Genomic DNA, 22,399 nt, shown 5'->3' with positions numbered 1-22,399 from the left:
GATAGTGTTAACACAATCACAACAGTGGAATTACTGTACTAAACAATGAATTTACTCGATTTATAATAGTAACATTAATTTAACCATAGAGGACGGATTGATTATCCTCTCCTATTGTTAACGTTTTTTGTATACCAATCTGTAATCACACATTATGGTTTTAACAGGCTGTGATAGTGTGAACACAATCACAACATTAGAATTACTGTTATAATTTACTCGAATTATAATATTAACACCAATTTTACCATAGAGAACGAATTGATTCTCATCTCCCAATTTGTTAACGTTTTTGGTATACCAATCTGTAGTCAAGGAATAGTGTTTGTCTTCCACTCATAATATGGCGTAAGATATTCATGATTGGCTCCGTTCTAACCTTTAGTAGTGCATAGCAATTCCTAACGGATTTTGTAACTCTTATTAAACTAGGTCTAGACTACTAGACTACTAGACAGTGCCTGTTTTAAAAAGTGTTTGGATGCGTGAAGTATATCAATGTGAAAAACGGAATATTACGCCTCATCGGCTTCATGTTATGTTGTAATTTCATGTCCGACTTTGATTGACAGCTATCTATTATAGACTCAAATTAACTCATTACATTTCATGAGCTGAAAACGAAATATATTACAAACAACTTTCTTGTTTAATGAGGCAAATCACCAAAGACATGAACCGAGCATATGCCAAAATATAAGCCAAAATTAATTTTCACCATATATCCTATAATATAATTGGTATGTGATGGACTTTTCCTACATTCCCAAATCATGACAAAAATGTTCAAATTGTATTGGTTGGTTACCACTCACTTGTAACCACCCATATGTTCCTCAGACTTTGACATCTACTCTAACCGGTTTAGTGGTTACAAAAAAAGCTTACAATAACATAAAAAAACCAAAAGAAATTTAACCGGAATTGAAGTCTTTACACAAGTAAATTCTTTACAAAACTAACCGAATTAGGTAACATTTTAAAACTTGAAAAAATACGATTTTAAAAATACCCTTATCTCCAAAAACACCAAATGTTAGTCAGAATCTGCTAATTTTTACTCTCACGAAATGGTAAAGTAAGAAGTACATAAGAAGATTTTGGGTAAGACTATAATAGTTGAAGAAACGAATAAATCTTAAACATTATGTTAAAGAAATAAGATTTTACACTCGTTATTTCCGTGATATTTCCAGGTCTTTTACTGTAATGACAACTTAACAAGCGACTCATATGACCAAATCGGTTCATTTAACTTCCACTTAAAGATAATGTTTAATTTAACTAATTATGTTGAAGAGATATTATTAAAAAATATAAGGAAATAGACCCATAACTGTATTAGCCGCCTTGTTTAACATAAACAAACTAAAGACGTGATGCACATTGGAGAGTTGATTCCAGACGGTTGCTTTCCATCGTTTTAACTTTTATGTTTAAAATAACTGCCGACAGCTGTTGACAGCTCCCGATGTGGATTGGTCATTCTAGTGCTAAGCAATGGTGATAATGAGCTATTCCTGTTCAAATCCATACACCCCATGGAAGATATGACTTTAATTGTCTACACAAGGCGCGTGGATTTCACACGTAGTTACCAGAATGGATGACTCAATTTGAAATCTACAGCCCCTGTGTAGGAGATTGAGGACAGTGGCGGCCGAAGCATTAAGTGCGCAAAAGTTTTGGATTTTACCTTATTTTGTTACGTGTTTTTCAGGCTAAAAATGAGATTTAAAAGCTAATTATTATGATTAAGGTCGTGTCCTCCATAGGGGGTGTATGGTGTATTTTAGCTGGAATTGACCGATTATTGAGACAGTTGGATACAACCCCGGGGATACAACTGATACATCGGATTGTATTGGTCTAGAAGATATTAGTCGGGAACGCAGAGGGCTGGTTGAGATATTGGCTCTGAAAGAAAATAATGATGAAAATCAATTTCAAGACTTCATGTACACCAACAAGTTAGTAATGGCTAGAGTGTGCAAATAGTACATCATAGTTGCGTGGAAATTAATTCAGGGGCTCATGCTTTTTCTGCAAAATACGGCCAGTTTTGAGGTTTGTGGTAATCAACTTCCCGTAGCGATATTTCCCCCTGGAACCAAATATTCAAGCAAAAAATATTTCCCCCTGGTCAAAAGGTACATCGCATAGCCATACTGTAGGACTGCGTACTTGATGCTGAATTCTACCTCATTCAATGATTTATTGCTATTCTGTTACCAAATATTCAAGCAAAAAATACTAGCAATAAATAACTCCGATGATGTCTTAGTGGAAGTTCGGGAATTTGTGGCAAGTTAGGGATGCATTTTCATGAGTCCATGGGTCAAAATAGTGTAAATAAAATCCCAACATTTGCCGACGCAAGGACAGAGATTTTACATTTGCAGTCTCTCGGTATATTTTTGTCGTCTTTGCCATTCTCCAGCAAAACGGTGAAGAATTTTTTTATTTGCCCACTCCTCCCACCAAGAAAACTGGCTATGCACCTGCTTAATGATGACGCATTCAAGCCATTACACACTATAGACTGTGAATACAGTAAGCCAAAAAATTAAGGTACCAGTTGTGTTCACCCCTGTATATCCTAAATAAAGGCAAGTATGTCAAAATTAAAACAAGCATCCAATACCTGTACCATTTAGCTCTGATTTAAGACCTTATTTGTTGAAATTGGTTTAGAATTAAAGAAACGGTGATATAAAACCTAACGAAAAAACGAAATCAAAAGTTGCACTTTTGTGTTCTAATCAATGAAAGCACAACGCTAGTTTTAACGTGCTAATCAATGGAAGCGCGGCGCTTGTTCTCTTGTTCGAGAACGCTTTGCCATGGCTTTGTGTACACATCAATAGAGCTTGTAATGGAGCAAACTGCAACTTTTAGATTGGCATCTTCCTTGGGTATTTGAATCGTCGTGTTTTTATTTCTAGACCAATTTCAACAAATGAGGTCTTAAATTCGAGCTGAAAGATGCAGCTATTGGCTGCTGGTTCCAATTATGACATATCTGTCTTTGTTTAGGATACACAGGGGGTGAACATAACTGGTACCTTAATTTTTTGGCTTACTGTATATTGAATAGGCATACGTGTGATAATGAGCCTTGCCTCTAGGTAGCCTGCTATTCTGCCAACGGTGAAATAAATAAGAAAGGAGGAAATATAATTTCACCCACCGTTGTACCGTCGGTTAACATAAAGTTATTGCCAAAACCATTTGCTGCCAGATCAGGTTGAATACCAACAGGTGCAGGGGGGAAGCTTGGCCTAGGTCGTAGAAGCATGCAGATGACACATAAGACGATACCGAGAGTGACCAACCCGACAATGACGCCAACAACAATTCCTGCGATCGCGCCACCAGATAGGCCTGTCGTTGGACAAAAGAAAGATCATTCTTATAAATGAGGGTTTATGAAATCACTTTAAGCAAATTTACCATTGCACGGATCTCTAGATTGAAATATGATTCAGTATTGTACCCGTCTATTTTAGCGTTCGCTTGTGGGTCACGAGCTCAAAGAGTTCATGAGCTCAAAGGTCACTTCCAATCAATCAATAAAGAATCGATCGATAAATTAGATCAGAAAATCAATAAACGATCGATAAACCTGAATTGTAGATAAATCAATAATCGATATATAAATCAATCAATCAATAATCGATCGATAAATCAATAAATCAATATTTGATTTATAATTCAATAAATCAGTAATCGAGATCACCAACGTGTAATCTATACTAACGACGACGTCAAGCCTTCTCGTCTGAATGTAATTCAGTAATTGTAAACAGTATTGTATAATTCAGTTACAAGGAACTCGTTGGTTTCACTTGAAAGGTTTTGAATTTCACTTGAAAGGACCTAGAACCATTTCAATGGTCCTGGTATGATATTGTTAATTATATTTACTGTGAACAATATCACAGGGGCAGTAGTAAACCTAAACTCAATTTTAAAATGGACCTGTGCTCTTTTGCATCAAGAAACACAACGTTAGGCCTTGGCTAATTGCTGACTCTGCTATGGGCACAATACACTATGTTCACTGAAGCGGTTGGCTCAAGAATCTATGTTTGCGAAATTAAACTTGTACACTACACAGTTTTGCTACTTGAAGCAGAAAACGTTTTACAGAAAATATCTAAATGTCGGGTTATATGAAGGGTATAAAAACGTTTAATAGCATTCAAAAACATTTTTGAAAACTTAATGCAAAACATTCTAAGATAATGTTATTTTAGTATTGACGAGGCCAAATATTAAAGTGTGAACAAAATATTTTGCAAAAATGTTTGCCCGAAATATTTTATAATACGTTTTAAAACGTTTCCATGACCTATATATAACCCGCCATTTTCAAATTTCAAATTTCAAAGTAGTTTATTCACATGCTTTTCCATCTTACATAGCAACAACAATAATAGAAAATGAATAATAAATAATACAGTATATTAAATTAAAACACGATACACTTTGTAAGATTGCATACTAAGCAAGTACTAAATTAGTTGGATAATAAACTATAATTAATACAGAATTAATTTTAAATCAATATATCAGTATAATATAAATGAAGAATAAACAAGTGAAAAATAAATACAGTTAGACAGGTACGCTCAATATGAGTTCAAAAACAAGTGAAAAATAAATACAAAGAGTACGTGATAGCATAGCATAGAAAACTAGTGGCAAATGGTGGTCATAGACCACAAACCTAGCTGGGGCATGTTGGTGTTTTGGAGGTATATGACCCCTGCAAAATGTTCCCCTGGTCATGAAGTTTGTTGTCACCGAGTTTGAGTCCCATACTCCTTACAGATGCCCAGAAAATTAAATTATAAGATTTGACCCAGGTAACCTTTGACCTGACCCCTGCATAGCATTCCAAAGTGTTCCTCCGGTCAGTAAGTTTGTTGTCAGAGAGTTTGAGCCCCGTACCTCTTACAGATATCCAGAAAATGTATTTCAAAAATTTGACCTCTGCATGACCTTTGACCTGACCCCTGCAAACTGTTCCCCTGTACATGAGATTTGTTGTCACTGAGTTTGAGCCCCATACCCCATACACATATCCCGAAAATTAAATTACAAGATTTGACCCCAGTTAACCTTTGACATGACCCTGGAAAGTGTTCCAAAATTTTCCACTGGTCATTAAGTTTGTTGTCCCGGAGTTTGAGCCCTGTACCCCTTACAGATGTCCAGAAAATGCATTTCTAAAGTTTGACCTCTGCATGACCTTTGACCTGACCCCTGTAAAATGTTCCCCTGGTCATGAGTTTTGTTGTCACTGAGTTTGAGCCCCACACCCCTTACAGATGTCGAGATAAGGCAATTGTAAGATTTTTCCCCCCTTAATGACCTTTGACCCCAATTCTGTGTGCAAGGTATGAACACTGGGTAAAGCCGATGCACATGTGTAAGTGACATCATTGTGCTATGTAATATGTGGCAGAAGAAGCATTTTGAAGATATTTGGTATACCGGTAATTCCCCCTTAATGACCTTTGACCCCAATTCTGTTTGCACCCTATGGGCACTGGATATAGTCGATACATATGTGCAAGTTACGTAATTGTAGGGTGTAACATGTAGGAGCAGAAGCATTTTGAAATTTTTGTTGCCAGAAGAAAGAAAGAAAGAAAGAAAGAAAGAAGAATCGGAGATACAGTACCTAGCTGGGGGGTGTAAACCCCCCAGCTAGGTAATAATACAAAAACTATTATAGGCCTATGGTATAAGGAGGCATATGGGATGAGAAAAGGGCCTGTTACCAATTGACAGTTGCCATGGAAATGGGGAAAACATTTTAAAACGTTTGAACGTTTTATTCAAAACTTTTTAAGAACACTTTCGTGTTTGCTGGGTAGTCAGCTTATTTCTGTGTGGCATATTTCCGCCAACTGACCAACACAAACAGTTCCTATTCAGAACCAGATGTAAGTAGTAAGTAAGTAAGTACGTAAATAAGTAAGTAAGTAAGTAAGTAAGTAAGTAAGTAAGTAAGTAAGTAAGTAAGTAAGTAAGTAAGTAAGTAAGTGAGTAAGTAAGTAACTGTGTTAGTGAAAAAAAAAATTAGGAATAATTATTAGTCAAGAATGTAAGCAATCACAAACATCAGGTGCTTCAACGACCTGATTAATAATGTACTGTAAATTAATTTTAGTGAAACAAGGAAACTTGAGTATTGTGTAAAATTGGACACAGTTCAATTCATGAGCATAACTAAATCTATTTTATCTTTTCCTATTACCGGTGTTTTGATGAGATTTAATTATAGGTATGAATCTATTGTTTGATACGGGACACGCACAGGTACCTACCTATTGTAGTCACAATATCAAACCTGACAAGCGGATTTGTGACTATTCTCAATGTCATTAAAATGCAATCAATCTTTTTTACGATCACATTTGAATCAAATTCCCTTCATAGTTAGCAAACTTTGAGTTTGCCCGTTTATTGTATTTTATTACATTGCATGAACTGCACGTAGGTTTATTGTTCACATTACAACAATAGATTTGTACTTCGTGCGTAACCGCAATAGGGCACTATTCCAATATATTTTCCCTACAAAAATCAAAACAAACGTGACTGCTTCACGGTTATCACATGGTTATTATTGCCAGTACATATCTTGATTTAACCAACAGTAATAACCAGCATATATTTTGTAAATAATTTCAACATTTTGTATCTTAACATATTAATACATTAATTTCACCTGAGAAGTTCGTTTAGCTTGACCGTTTGTTACCAAAAGTTTTCACTAGGTTACTATTGTATTGTTTTAGTATATTTATTATTTAGTATGACTGTTGTTTATTTTTGTTCTTATTGTCTTTATTTACAGCCAAATTGGTAAATATGCCCTCATTTAACTTTTTAAGAAACTTATGTGCGCTTTGATAGGTTTTGAGACAAAGCTATGCCCCCTTGGTAAGTTAAATGTCTTTTTGTATGTTTATTTTAACAAAAACTATTTCGGAGTATTTGTCGTTGGCTAGTCTGTCCACCTGTTTCATAAAATTTGTTTTATATTATTAGGGGCTGCGCCAGGACCCCTGTTGCTAAGCCTATATAGAGAGAACTTAGCCCCTGTTACGACATGCGTGCTTGGGAGTGTGAGATATGGGTACTTTAGTTGTAAGAACATACACCTGCCATTTAGCTTTGACAAAGGAACCTATTTTTAGTAATACCAAGACCAAATTCTACAAAATGACTGTTGCTATACAATATGAATATACAGCAAATCCAATTTCATCCGAAAAATTAAAAAGTCCTATACTTCAATGATAATAGAAAACTATGTGATAACAGATTATTATTAAAAGTCTCCAACGCAGACGCTTCTGCATGTTAGCTGAACGAAATTAACATACCTGTAGGAACCCGTGTCTCACATCGAAGGCCTTCAAATCGTTCAGAACATCTAGTTAAAAAACAATAACAGATTTGTTCAATAATGCTTTAGAATTTGGTTTACAATACTTTTATGGACATTTGAGTACGTAAGTCTATTAGTGTTTTTCCTGAAGAATATAAATATGCAGTATGACGCGCGATGTACACTAGGTAAGAACTCAATGTTCGTTTCTCTTTGCATTGTCATGTTTAACTACAAACATAGATGAATAATGTTCTACCTGATCAAATAGCTCTAGAAGGATATAATTGGTGACAAAGGGTAGTTTTCATTTTATAAATCGAACTCTAAAACCTCAGACCGTAATATATGTAGATTGCAGCATACACCATGTATACAGTATCGAGTTGCGCAGAGTTGATCCATTTCTTCCCGTCTTATTGAAAGGTTTGATATAAGGTTATAAGCTCACGCCATTATCAAACACCAATGGTTACGGAATCTAATACTTGTCAATTGCTTCTTAATTATTCATTTAATCATTCAGTAAAGTTATCTTTATGACCTTGGTGTGAATGAGCCCTAATAATTGTTTGTTACCAGAGGCGTAGCGAGCCCTCTCAGCCAGGGTGGGCAAGACTCCAAACATTCCCCCAAGTTGATTTAGAAATAGATAGAGCGAAGCGAGCGGAGCGTTTACTGGCGTGGGGTCCATGGGGGTGAAGGGGGCGATGCCCCCGGAAGCTCATGGTTTCGGGGCATTTATATACCTTGAGGGAAGCCTCGCATACATTTGTAACGTTTTTATGTGAACATTTTACCATGTAAAAATGTAAAGATTTGATTTTAGAATTATCTTCCATAAGGGGGTGCCCCCGCTGTGAAAAGTCTTGCCCCCCCCCCTGTGGGATGGTGACCGCCCCGACATTTTAAAGACTTTTTTGTGTTTCTGACCAAATTTACATTATAATTATTTTGTCATTCTAACCTAAAAAGTGTTTCGCGCGAATTTATTCACTTTTTGTACCATATTTCGGCAGTTTAGCGTTAAGTTTAGATTCGCGCGCATTTTGTAACATTAACTGATTTTGTCGCCAAAAGGTGCCCCTTAAAATTTGTCTCGCCCCCCCTTGCCCCCCCTCTGAAAAGGTGCTGGCTACGCCACTATTAATACAGACAATATCAAATATATCCCAAATGACACCTTTTTTCGTGTTACAAGCAAAGAGTACCCATTGGCACCACCGCCGCTAAGAGGGGTTATAAAATTATACACATCCTGACGAATTAAAGAGCCAGGTGCCATGTGTTCATTACCCCAGGCCCGTAATGGGTATCGACAGGTACTCCTTGATATTCCGACCCTTTTACATCTTTGGAGATGTACGACAACATTTACATCGATATCTGATTATTATAACATTGAGTTGCCCTGTCTTCAAAAATTCTCTTCTGATTTGCGCGACAAATACGAAAGTGAACTGTTGTACTTACTGGCATTCGTTTACCATGTTTACGTTGTCGCCAGGTACACATGTCCCTCCGTTCAAACAGTAGTCAGTAGGACATCTTACTATAAATATAATCAAACATGCAGTTAATAGAACTGTATCTAGGCGTAACACATTCAATTCACATTTAACCTCAATTATTAATTATCTGGTACTATCTTCAAACGAGGGAACTATTCAAGGTATGGTATCCCGGGTACTAGATTTTGGGTGGTTTTTGGTGTTTAGTTTGGTTAAAGCCCACACTTACATGTTTCACACGTTGGTCCAGTGTACTCGGCAGGACACATACACCTGTTTTGTCCGTTGCAAACTCCATCATTCTGGCAGGACGGTGTACAACCAGCTAAAAAAAGAACCACAATTTAAGCAAGTTTAGGTTCAAACATAACACAATATTAAACTATATATGAAGGTATTTGTAATTGCTCTTACAAATTAAGGTGCTTTACAAACCAGGTGGATTAAAAACATAACAAGCAAGAACGAAACATCAAATTGTCAAACAAATGAGTCTTGAGAGATGATTTGAAGGTTGTGGGAGCATGACGTTGGGGCATTAGCGCCAATCCGGCTTGACAACCGGCCAAAATTGTTTTAAAATGGCTGAAAAGAACAAAAAATGGGTTATATTGCCAAAAGGTGGAGGGACACGTCGCCCATGCGTTGTGGCGAGTTTTTGACCACTGTGTAGTGAAGAAGCTATTGTCACCGGTTGCATAATTAGTGCGAGGAACACTGAAAAGTCTGGTATCTTGAGTTGACCAAAGATCACTTTTGTCCACGAATGAATTTCAAGAATTCTGAATAAGCATTATTGTCTTCTGATGTTCCGGGGGTAGTGCATGAAAAGAAGCTAGTTTTAAGATTGTTGTTTAGACAGAAAAAAATAGTTGGAAAACTGTTTGATGATGGCGTATAATCGGATTCAATAGTATGATGATTGGGAAAATAAACATAGAAAAGAGATCACGGTTGCTTGGTGTGATCATTTATTAATGTTTCTTACAAAGCATTACATAATTTTCAATTCTAGACCTTAACAATGCCAACAGCTATATCACTAAGATACACACATATATTTTAGCTATTTTTTAACTTTAAACAAGATTTTCTTTTCTTTATCAACATTTTAATTTTTGCTGCCTTCTGTGGTAATTTTAATTCTATAAACTGTGTCATATTTGTGTGCAAATTGAGGTGCCATTTACATATAATTTAAATTTACTTTAGCCCATAATATGAGTCGTTCCTTGCATTTCATGATAAAACGTAGTTTGAAAATTTCCTTGCTATATGTTACTCATTTTTATGATGTTTTAATGACATTACATAAGTTCTATCCTTTGAAAAGATGCAAACAAGATTTAAGATAAAGAGTGCCATCAGTGTTCAACTTTGCTTTAAAATGGATACATCAAACAACCGTGAGATACTTACAGTCGTCATCTTTGATATAGACAGTAGCAGTGTTGTGAATGCAAAGCAAGCCGCCTGATGGCTGAGACAGTGATACTTGGAAACATTCTGCTGGTTCTAGCAGCTCGTCATCCACTATTGCTACGTCTTGGGTCTTACATATTTCATTAGGATCAAAGCTGATACGTTGATTCGTGACCTCATAATCATTAGGGGCTATGGCATCTACATTGGATGTCGTTAGAACTGGGGAAAAATGTCAAATGATTTGTTTGTTTTCAAAAATAATTGTAATACGCAAGGCTCGTCTGGAAGGATCCATATTTTAAATGTACAGACGATGTTGTCATTTTATTGTTACATGTTTGAATTTCACTTGAGTGCACTCAATCCCGATGGTAAAGTAAAGGAGAATGTGTTAGAAAAGAGATATCATACACGTGTGGCAAACGTATACATACCAACACTTCCTTCCTGACTGACGTCACCTTTCCTGCAAATCCCTATGTTCACAACAGAACTTGACTCCAAGATTGGGTAAAATGAACTAGTAAGACAGAACTTGCTCTCTATAAATAAAAAACAATAGCAATATTTCCGTATTGTGTAATACCTTAAAATAAGTATGTATAGCGTCACTGAAGGATCCCTTCATTGTGAAATGAAAAACACCCAACGAGCTCGTAACCCATACGTTACCACAGAGTTTTCTCTTGGTAAAACGGGGCAACAAGTGGTTCCTCTCGGTACAAAGTTATTTTCTTGTTGCACCATCCTAGGCGGCCATATAGTATTAAACACTTTTTAAACTTAAATATTCCAGGGCCAGGTAGATTATTCACAATTCATATACAAGAAGTATCATGTTTGCCTGTATTTTTAACCTTTTGTTATTTACTGTTACTTGGGACACTCATGGAAATAATTTTAAAAAAAAACTTTGCAGACTTTTCAGTCGTAGTTTCTCTCGCAGATACTCACGGGAAGAAGAAGAATCGTAAAGAGTCACTGTTGCCTTGTTAACGTCTCCAAGCTCGCCGGTACTTGGACTGCTGATTGAAATCTCAAACACTTCAGGATCTTCCCGCGATACATCAGGTAGTATTGTCACACTACAAGTGGTAGTATCCGATCCGGCAGGAAACGTCGCTGTCACGGCTTCTAGAGGTTCGAAGTCCAAATTTCCTGTAGCACTAACATCACGGGTAGAACACGCTGTAAAAACGACGGAAACCTAATATTACTCTTATACAGAATCATTTTTAGGGGATTGATGATTATCCTTACCAGTAACCCAAAGTCCCGTCTCATGAAGTACTGAAAGGTGCGATTCATTTCCAAAAATATACAAAAGTGTATGTTTGTAATAGTTGTAATATATTTGGACATGTATTTAATAATATAGTTCAATTAAATAATGATATATTTTCCTCTGTTTTTGCTTCTTTCCATTTTAAGCAGGGTTGATTAAATACCAGTGGCGTGGGGTGTGCAAATGGATGCTGTAGCCACCCGAATTTTATTATTCAGTCGGTAAAAAATCATCATCTCGGAAGTTACTGCGAGCAGAACATTTGTGAGCAGTCTGGAAAATCGAGACCCGCCCCTACCCACTTCACTGTTGAATACGCCATTGGGCAATTCCAGTAGAAACCCATACATTCCCTATGGAAGTTATAACCTTAATTTTCCACACCGGGGTGTAGATTTAAAATTTTCAAAGAGAGTCACCCATTCAGGTAACCCCGTTCTATTTTACACATCCAGTGTGGAAGATTAGCGTCATGTCTTCCATAGGGGTGTTTAGATTTCTCTGACAGATCACCTCGTATTGGTTAAAATAAATATATTTTCAGGTTATACACCTGCCGTCAATGCAGCCTTATTTTGTTAAAAAAGACATAATACAGCTATGTCATTACACAAACTAAACTCGACATAATTATGACACTTCTTTTGGAAATTAAAGAGAAAGGGTTACCATTTGTAGGTCTTGTTATAAAAGTAGATAAATAGTAAAATGTGGGATGAAACAAGTTCAAGTAAGATCAGTTTTCTGGCGCTTATTAAGTGAAGACCCGTGCTGCAGCCTGCAGAATTGCCTAAGTCACTACATGCCGAAATTATCGAAACTATCATAATATGTTTGCATGGGTTTTGTAGAGATAGACCGACAGTTATTGACGATCAAGCAGTGTTGATGTTCCCAGGGGTCATCAAGTATAATGCAAACCTATCAAAACCAAGTTCTTAATTGATCCGAGCTGCAAAAGTGACAAAATCCAAAAATCACTACTATTGATTTGATCAATTATCAAATTCATCAAGAACAAACACCTGTGCCAAAACATGGCATTTCCAATGTGGATGTAAAGTTTTATTTTTTATACCTTGCTCCATTCTTTTGCTACAGTATATCGATGACTTTAAATGCTTATCTCAAAATGCCTCAATTGGACCGAGGTACTTCTGCAGCTTAGCTCTTCAAGTGGAAACAATAACTTACTTATAGTGGCTACACCTTCTGTAGTAGATCTCTTGATGTAAAACATGAATGGTGATTGGGATTCATCAGCTTTGTAGTCACAGAACTGGATCCAGTAGGTTACTAAAGTGGAGAGATAGAGTTAGAGAGAGCGAGGTGGGGGAAAGAGAGGGGAGAGATAGAGAGAGAGAGAGAGAATGCCAGGGATTTGGGAATCCCAATATCATTGAGCTTATGCACTGCACTGATAAATTTAAAAAATGTCCGACCTTGGTTTGGCTTAGAATGTGTCACATATGAATAAAAACGACGTCATTTGAATAATATCGTTACTTATTTTGATATCAATGGATTGAGGAGACTTTAAAGCAGCGTAGTAGGTTTGATATAGAAATAAAGTAGGAGGGTATAACCCTCCTTGGTAATAACAAAAAAATATCTGAATATAAGGCGATGACTGAAAATGCTTAAAAACAGGCACTGTGCTAAAAACATTAACATTCTAGACATTATCACAATTAGAAATTGATTATTTGTCGCTCGACGTTATATTCCATATTGTGTAGCCTCATTTAGTGTGTGAGAAAGTATGCCATAGCGGTCACAATAATGATATCCATCAAATAATATTCGTTGGCAGGTTTATGCTTGTTAATATATACATAAACAGTTAAGTTTGGGTTTGGGTTAGGGTTATGGGCTTTAAAAACTGTTCACATCCAAAGCTAAGAGTAAAAAGGTAATATATATGTTTATTGTTGTTTTTGTTTTTAATATGGTGTACCTGAATAGGTGTACCTACCCAAAGCGGGAGTCGTTGTCGTTGCGGGAGTCGTTGTCACAACTGCGGCATCTAATATCCATACTGTGACATCCGACGTAGTGCCGAGTTTGTAGGCGGTCGGGGTTGTAGGTGGATCGATACATATTTGAAACGCTTCCACACCTTCAACAAGGGCATCGTCCATAGCTGCTACTGAAATCTCTCCAGTTGGGACTGTAACAGCAACTGGACTTGAGTCTACTGTGTAGTCAGTCGCAATGGCCGATACGGGTGTAACAGTAAAGGCTATTCAGAAGAAATAGATATTTTCATAGGTTTTATCGTTAGAGTCAATTGTTTCCTTCCATTTATGATTTGATAATTCTACATAAAGAAGAGCTTGGTTCCAAAAGGCCATATAAGTGAAATAAGAGAAAGCCATTTAAATACCTCTTTTAAGTTTTTAAATTCTAAAGTATTGTTATTTGTGAGAAAACTCTCAAGTTTTAAAAATGTTGCACATGTCTTTCGTGTACAATTTTCAAACGAAATTATTTAATTTTCCTTTATTTTCCTTCATTTCATTTGATTAAGAACATCCCTGTCATCTGTGTACCACGATAAAAGATTAAGACCCATATTTTCACCATTTTGGATTTAAAATATTGAATTCCGGAAATCACCTCGGGCAATAATTTCGGACCCGAACATGATACCGATGTGGAACAAAGTTTTAAGGTGTATTTTGTACTCTCTTTTATTATTATTCACATATCTCAATTTCACCTAAAAGTTTGTCAAATAAAGAAGAATGCGAATATAGGCCAGAATAGCTTACAACAAAGAATACGTGTATAGGCCAGAATAGCTTACAACAAACGAAACGGCAATTTTTCCTCAGCGATTTCAACCACGGAATAAATGTGCCGTAGCGTAGACCTTTACATAACAGCCTAAAACCTTACCTACACTAACAGGAGCCACAACTGAAGAGTCTACATTGGAAAGTACAAGTTCTATGGATGTAGGATCTCCACCTTCTGTTACAAAGTAGCTGGATTTTAAAAATGAAACGCAAGGCACTACCAAAACAAAAAAAATGTATATATGTTAGTCTTTTTAATAGAATGAAGCACATATTGTAATTATTTGTTACATACCCAGCAAACACAGAACGTTTTCGATATTATTCGCAAAGGGTTAGAAAAGGCTGTTAGAAAACATTTCAATATCGTCGGTCGCAATATATTATGGCGTACGTGATGGACAAATTACGTCAAACTTGTCTTTGAAATTGGGTCTTGATTTTGAATTTATTTCAAAATAATTAGGAGGGCACATCCTCCTCTCAAACACCCCCTGCGTATGAATAAAGAAGTGTCCGTTTTGGCTTCTGTTTTGGACATCTATACATTTATTGTTTTAAGCAATGATAACAGCATCAATGTCAAAATGGTAGCTGAAATGGCTTCACTTGAGCTTTATTTTGACATTTTTCCAAATAATGGGGCGGGGGGGCTCATCCCTCAGACACCGGTATGGATAAAGAAGTGTCTGTTTTGGTTCAACTTTTTGGACGCTCGTACACTTTAAAGCAATGATAACAACCAAAATTAGGCCTTTTTAAACCAAGTTTCCAATTCTGAAGAGATACACCCCCTCAGACATCCCCCTGCGTAACGCGACGCAATGGCGTTCGCGGCCATTCAAAAAGGTGGCGGCAAAAAACGTCGAGTGGTCCCATCCACCACAGACACACTGATGGCACTATGTCTGTACTCTATGACTAATCAATGATACTTGTTGTCTCCTTACACTGCTTGATCTCCCCATTAATATGAGAAAAAATACCATAGCGACCACACTTATATTATATATATAAATTCAACTTCAACTTCATACGTGCTGGTATATTCAAATATCTAACACATAACATTATAAGATTATAACAATCCTCACATGATTCATGGGCGCCGCCATACCAAGACCATCACGTCATGAGGGGATGTACTACAACAGATTTCTTTACAGACACAATAATATATCATAAGTTACTAGTTTTAATAGGACTGGTATTGTATTACCCAGTAGGAGATTCAAACTATACCCTGTTTTCAAGAACTAGGGGCATTTTTATCTGCCACACCACCTATTTTGTATTCATTGGCCCCCATAACATATTGCCCCTCAAAGACTCATTTATTGAACACTAAAAGAACTCTTTTTTTTATTTTAGAACTCTTTTAATTTTATATAGCTTTTTTCTTTTTGAAAACCTCAAGTGTATTAATTATTTTACACACAATTTTTCACCGAAAGACATCCATGTTGAAAAGTGTGGCCGCACATGAATGTCGCTTTACTATTTGAGTGGTCTCCCGGGTTAATGTCATTGAATAGGTGTACCTACCTGGAGTTACTACAGGGGAAGCTGTTGTCGCAGCTGCTGTGGGAGATGGTGTTGTCACAACTGGGCAATCCCCATCTGATATCCATACTGTGGCCGTAGAAGGAGTGCCGAGTTTGTATGTGCCTACATCGATAGATATTTCAAACGCTTCCACACCTTCTACAAGGTCACATGTAGCTGTTACTGAAATCATTCCAGCCGGGGCTGTAACATCAACTGGACTTGCATCTACTGTGTAATCCGTACCAGCGATGGCCGATCCATCTGTAGTGGTAAATGCTGTCCAGGAGGGAGACAAGAAGAACAATACTTTTATATTGAGCCATAAGTTATGCTGAGGCCCCAAAGCAGCTTACATAGTCGAAAACTATTAGCCATATGGTATACATAGGCCTATTCAAACTGATAACAAGTATAAACGTGCATGGGAAGAGAAACATTAGAAATAAGTTTGAACTTGTACACACATCGATCAGAGAAACGAAATTGTAAAGAAATTATAGCGCTGATCAACCAAATCACAATCTCACCTCTATATATTATAGCATTTCCTCTAAACCTTTGACGAAAATTCACTTCCGCGTTGTAAAGACGGCGCCTCTATGGGTTTTAGTTCCGCCAACATACGCGTGAGTTACGCCTTGTCAAAGGTTTATAGCAATACTTCAAGGCAAAACCTTACCTACACTAACGGGAGTCATCAGCATGGCAGGGTCATTTGGAATCACAAATCCAATGGATGTATCCACACCTTCGGTTACAAAGTAGTGTGATTTATCAAATGAAACGCAAGGCTCTAGAAAAGAACAAGAATGTTTATATTTATTTGACATTTTATGAGTACATTGTGTATTGTGAAATACATTTTATTTATCGAGTTTGACCCTTGGGCATATTTTTGTGTGAACAGAGAGGCCCATCATTAGCGATATGCAACTGACAGTGGCCAACCTGCAACAAGGAAAATGAGTTGTTTATATCCCCTTGACCACCAATGAAGGTGAACATTAAGGTATTATAGTGGAGACCGGGGAGTGTCCACCCACCTCGTGTTTCTGATCTCATTACTGCTTGAAAAGTACAATGATGATGTAATTAGCTGGCACACATCATAGCTAAGTTTTTCCGACACTCCTCGCCACAGAAATTATCATCAAAAAACGTTTCCGAGTCAAGGAAGTTTACTTCTTTAGAATTAGTATTATTGTAATAATCTCAAGACCTTGCAGAGATGGTTTTCGTTCTTATATTTATTCGGAAGGTGAACGTTTTGCCCAACATATTATGCAATTAAAAGATCGACATTTTGTGTTTAGCAGGCATAACACGAGGGGGATTGGGGCAAGTCCGCCCTGTATATGAAGGGGCAAGTTCGCCCTGTGTTTTCCACAGGCGGACTCAATGGGCGGATTCGCCCCATTAGCGTATTTTGCAAAATATTGGTAATAATAGTTATACCTATAAACGGGGTAAAACTAAACTCAACCAATAAAGTATCGAAACGATTATAGATGGTCAGATTGATCGGGAACTGAAATATATAGCAAAAAACCTATTTAATGTATATAAAGCGCAGATTTCTCCTGCGCATTTTGATACCTCTTTTGTTGCTCTACGATATCATCTGGTTGAGTTATGAGTGCTTGAGTGGTTTCAAGTCGGATTTTGAAAGTTGCACTTAGCTCCTATTCAAGCCAAACGCGTTCGTCGTGTACATACACCCCTACACATATACGTTACCATTATACAGTACTATAGACACGTGAACCTGGCAACCTTAATACATTCTGATGTGTGATTGAAACGAAGCGCCTAAAGTCAGGTGGATGATAACTGTACATCGACGGCTAAAGTGTGACTTTTGTGCTTTCGGCTACTCAATCTCACCCTGGGGCTTTATGAGAACAAAAGGTACCTTTCGCTCAAGTAGGCGCTCTCACGAGACGTTTGATCACTTAATGACAGTAGCCTGCTGGTAAGCGTTAATACGCTGTTCAACCGATTATTTTGTTATGCATAGTCGCGCTAAAAGTCGATCGATACATGTTAAAATCAGCACAATTCAGAGATACACCTTTTTGCTATGAAATGAATTTTCTCGGTCAAATATAATATTTTCTTTTCTTCAGTAATGTCAGTTAAAAACATAGTGCTTGGATATACATTAAAAAAATCCTAGTGTTAAAATTAGGCATGAAATTGTGTCTTTTAGTGTGATATTTTGATTTTCAGAGGCCTTTAGTTCGTCCGCGAGCCTTTTTCGGAATTCATTTTTTAGCGTCTCAAACTAATATAGTTTGCTAAAGAAAGATATTTCCCACCTCTGTAAGGCACATCGTGTGGGTCTATATATTATAGTTTTGTCAGAATTTCCGTTTTCATTTTACCCTTTTCCCTACATGCTCCGAAAATGTCAAACTCAGTACTTTTATCTCGAAAGCAACCAGCAGAAATAATCGATATTTCCATTGTTGTCATCCAGGTCCCTTTTCCATTGAAAGCAAGGATTGCCCGACCAGCGAGTTGGTAGCCCAAATCCCCAGTGCTCTGGTAAATGAGGTGAATTTTGAAAATTGGCTGCCGTGATAGCCTGCAATTTCAAATTATATGGTTTCCATGATTATGTCGACCATTTTGTCTGTTGTTTGTTTGTTTACCTAGGTTAGTCCGTAAGGGAGGCGCGCTTGAGGTCCAGGTGAATTTTGTATGACCCCCCCAATCGCGGGTTGGCATTTTCATTACACTCTTCAGACTTGGTACTTGTGTTCGTGTTTTTTTTATTTGACATGTAGGCCTATTTGTCATCATTTAGCGCTATACATTCTAAAGGTATATAGCTAGTCGCGCTATATAAATATTTAATAATTATGTACCGGTATGTAATATATGTAGGCCTATGGGGTGGGGTGCAGGGGTGTGTGGGGTGGGTAGTGGGTGTGTATGTAGGGAAACTTTGGGGTGGTACTTAACACATTTTAACCATGACTTGCAAGGCTCATTGTTGCCACAAATGTTTTTGCTTTTAGGCTATTTATAAACGTCCATGTTTAAAAATCTTGTATTGTTTTGGCTGCTTCATCATGACTTTCGGTGGGTTTCCAAAAGCAGTTTCAAATAAACACAAACAAAAGGCATCACACCCCAAAAATACGAAAATGACAAACAAACATAAAACAAACAATTTACAGATTATATTGTTAACTTTTATTTCTAGCCACAAAATGTTGAAATTGTATGCCGAAACTGATCGGGTCTATTATATACCTCTTTGGCCAACAATGGAGTAAAAAAGGTATATTAACCCACATTTAGTGTTACCCATTCCGATTCTTTTCTGGCACGCTTAAACGCCCAAATCGACCGCCAAACGAGTAGGGCTAATCATGGAGTCATCCTTTGCACTCACCTTAGCACAACTAAAAGTCCAACCACATTACCTGACCCAAGAGCGGTGACATAGCGTCATATGGGTACGGGGTACGGGGGGAGTGATCGAGTTGAAAATGTAGACAATCCCTTAGGAAAATAGGAATTGTGTCCCGAATCATGGTCGTTGCCCACCCCCCTTGTAGGTTGACTCAGGCTACGCCACCGTACTGCCCAAAATAATGGGAGATTAAAGCAAGGAGCCTTCCTTTTATATTATAGTTCGACTGTTTGTAGTTCCCTTGTCATTTTATAGAAAAGACAGTGGAATAAGAAGATATTAAGGAAAACTGTCACGAACCGTCATCATCCATAATCTGAATAAAAACACCGCATGGTAGTGTGGCCGAATCACAGTCGGTAACGAGTTCTCTTTTGGCAGTTTCAACGAATTCAGCATCCAGTATAAACTCTTCCGTTGGTTCAATCTCCGTATCATCAATGATTGGAATATATATTAATGATCGTGTGAACGGACCACCAACCGCATTCTTTGGGATTGGTATCCATTCTATAATTGGGCCGTAGTCTGCTCCTTCTGTTGCTGCTGTTACACCAGGATCTGTTGGGGCTGCACTAACATATGTGGATACAACTGGAAAAAAAGTATTTGTTCGCAGAAAAATTAATTAGCTTGATGTTTAAAAAGCCATGGGAAGCCGCATAAATTATTTTTTATAATAACAAAATAATAATAACACGGCATTTGTCCATGCTTTCTGGACGGTCACGCCCCTCCAAGCGCGACACGGGTCGATATGTTGCCAAGCCTTTAGGCTTACTGTTAAAATACAGGCAATATACGGTATTATACCTTGATTTTTGGTTGAAATAGTATGACATTAACTATTTTCTCGCGTTCCGCGCGCGCACATTATCATCTATACATTTGAATTCACTTTGATTGGGGGCTTAAATAGTATAAGGCCAAGTAAAATTTAAAAAAAACATGTTTCACGTCCGGGTTTTTGAAAAAAAGGAGGAAGAGGGGGCTTTTTATTTTTTATCGCAAAATCAGTGTAAATACCCATAATCAGAGCTGTTTTAGCGTATACAATAATGCCTGGAAAAAGGAGGAGGCCTCTTTTTATTTGCTGTTCTAAGAGATAGGCCCCCTCTAACTATCACAAAACCTTATAAAAGTGTTTCTTTTATATTAGCAAGGCTATAGAAAGCATTTCTACTTCCTAGACATATTTTTTGAAAAGTTATAACTGAATTTCAAAAATACCTCAAAAAGGAAGCGGGAGGGACGTGAAACATGTTTATTTTTTTTATTTGGCCTAACAAGTTTTGCGTGAACAATACGCACAGCTGTCCCTTAAACTTGACCAGTAAAAGCGTTGCCTACCCTGATGTCTTACCCTGGTATCTGGTACGCCAGCGACAGAAAAGAAAGGGCTTTCAAGAAACTGTTAAAAAAGACGGAAGTAGAAAGAGTGAAGAAAGTGAACAAGACGCAGATACACATGACAAAGCCGACTAAAATATTAAATCAACATGGACAAAATAATTTTGCTTTGATCACCCCCCCCCCCCCAAACTAAAGAAATCCTTGTTCTTACTTCTGTTTAGATCGCACAAATTCGGTAAACACCTTCGTTTGGGTATAAAATAGTGTCAACTTGGAAATGTGTGCCTGCATCGCGCGAAATGAACCAAATGTGTATCAAATTTCACTTCAAATAGTATGAAACTGAAAATTGTGCACATATGTGATGCGATCAAGCAAAATCAGTCGGAACTCGGAAATATTGAATTTTAAATTTATTATATGATAGTAAAAAGCATTTACAAAGCTGTATTTTGCAGAAAACCCCATTGAACTTGAACAGCCAGTTCCAAAGATAATGAGCAATTAAAGAGTTTCCAAAAAAATAGGAAACAAAAGGAAATTCCCTTTGTTTGGCTATATCTCAAAATCAATATTTCCGAGTTCCGACTGATTTTGCTTGATCGCATCACATATGTTACAGCAAAATCGGCAGTGGCGTAACTTTGGGCCAGGGTGCCCGGGGGCGAAAGTAGATCGGGTGCCCCTGAACAAGGATGTGCATAGTCCGACGTGTGGGACAGTGGCGTAGCTAGGGGTTGTGGCGCCCAGGGCTAAGGATACATATTGGCACCCTCCCCAATTCTTGGGAGGATCGCGCGATAATTTACACAAATAGGACCAATCACGCTTTAACTTTGGTCATAATGAAGTTGAATATCGGTCTTAAATTGATCTTTCAAATGATTTTGTGCTGAAATGCGCGCGAAGCGCCTGAAAAATTAGACTTTCATAGCTGGAGTGGGCGCAGAATCGACGTTGAATTGGTTAATTCGGCGCCCCCACGGGTGGCGCCTAGGGCACGTGCCCCTTCTGCCCCCCCGTCGCTACGCCACTGGTGTAGGACCTATTTTCTAAGTTAACATGTAGGCCTATGCTCAGCTCAGACTATGATCACTATCTCACATGGCGCAAGAAAGACCAATCGCGAAAGTTGCTATCTAAGAAAAAACAGGTCCTACTCGTCGGACTATGTGTGCATGGTGCAGACTGCAGAGCTAATCAATTTTGGTATTGAAAGCCATAGACCTACCGAATAACTTCATGTTAATAAAAAAATGTTTTCATCTTCTCCAATGTCTTTACTTTTGAAAATTCATCACTAGCTGTAGTGACGTAGCTAGGGCTTGTGGCGCCCAGAGGAAAGAATACACAATACATGTGGTGCGGGCGCGCAAAAATGTGCATACAAATTTGGTATAGCCTAATCAAGTTGAATTTTGGTCTTTCAAATGACAGTTTAATGTGCAATGCGCGCGAAGCGCGAGAAAAATTTTGTGTTGGAGGGGGCACTCAAATGAAGAGTAGAATTCTATACATGGTGGGTAAAGGTTTCCACTTCTTTCCTATAACAAAGGATTATCGTGTCGAAAGGGTATCCGGTCTGCTGATGGGTGCCCCTTAGCCCGGGTGCCCGGGGGCGCGGCCCCCCAGAGCCCATAG

At 37.7% G+C, this 22,399-nt stretch overlaps 1 protein-coding gene across 1 annotated transcript; it reads right to left on the bottom strand.

Moving 5' to 3' along the window:
• Nucleotides 1-1,838: 1,838 nt before the first annotated feature.
• LOC140144263 (uncharacterized) lies at nucleotides 1,839-22,117 on the bottom strand. Its single transcript, XM_072166083.1, has 16 exons — nucleotides 22,043-22,117; nucleotides 20,756-20,816; nucleotides 19,706-19,999; nucleotides 16,661-16,774; nucleotides 15,979-16,257; nucleotides 14,534-14,650; nucleotides 13,608-13,874; nucleotides 12,827-12,928; nucleotides 11,302-11,535; nucleotides 10,782-10,889; nucleotides 10,342-10,566; nucleotides 9,152-9,247; nucleotides 8,885-8,963; nucleotides 7,407-7,456; nucleotides 3,191-3,384; nucleotides 1,839-1,917 (listed from the first exon to the last, which is right to left on the bottom strand). The coding sequence occupies exons 1-16, from the start codon at nucleotides 22,115-22,117 to the stop codon at nucleotides 1,870-1,872; spliced, it is 2,343 nt and encodes a 780-aa protein (XP_072022184.1). The 3' UTR covers nucleotides 1,839-1,869.
• Nucleotides 22,118-22,399: the final 282 nt, after the last annotated feature.

The sequence above is a fragment of the Amphiura filiformis genome, unplaced genomic scaffold, assembly GCF_039555335.1.
Source record: "Amphiura filiformis unplaced genomic scaffold, Afil_fr2py scaffold_47, whole genome shotgun sequence".
NCBI lineage: Eukaryota > Metazoa > Echinodermata > Ophiuroidea > Amphilepidida > Amphiuridae > Amphiura > Amphiura filiformis.
Note: the sequence above shows the minus strand (reverse complement) of the source record. Positions and strands in the feature narration are given on the sequence as shown.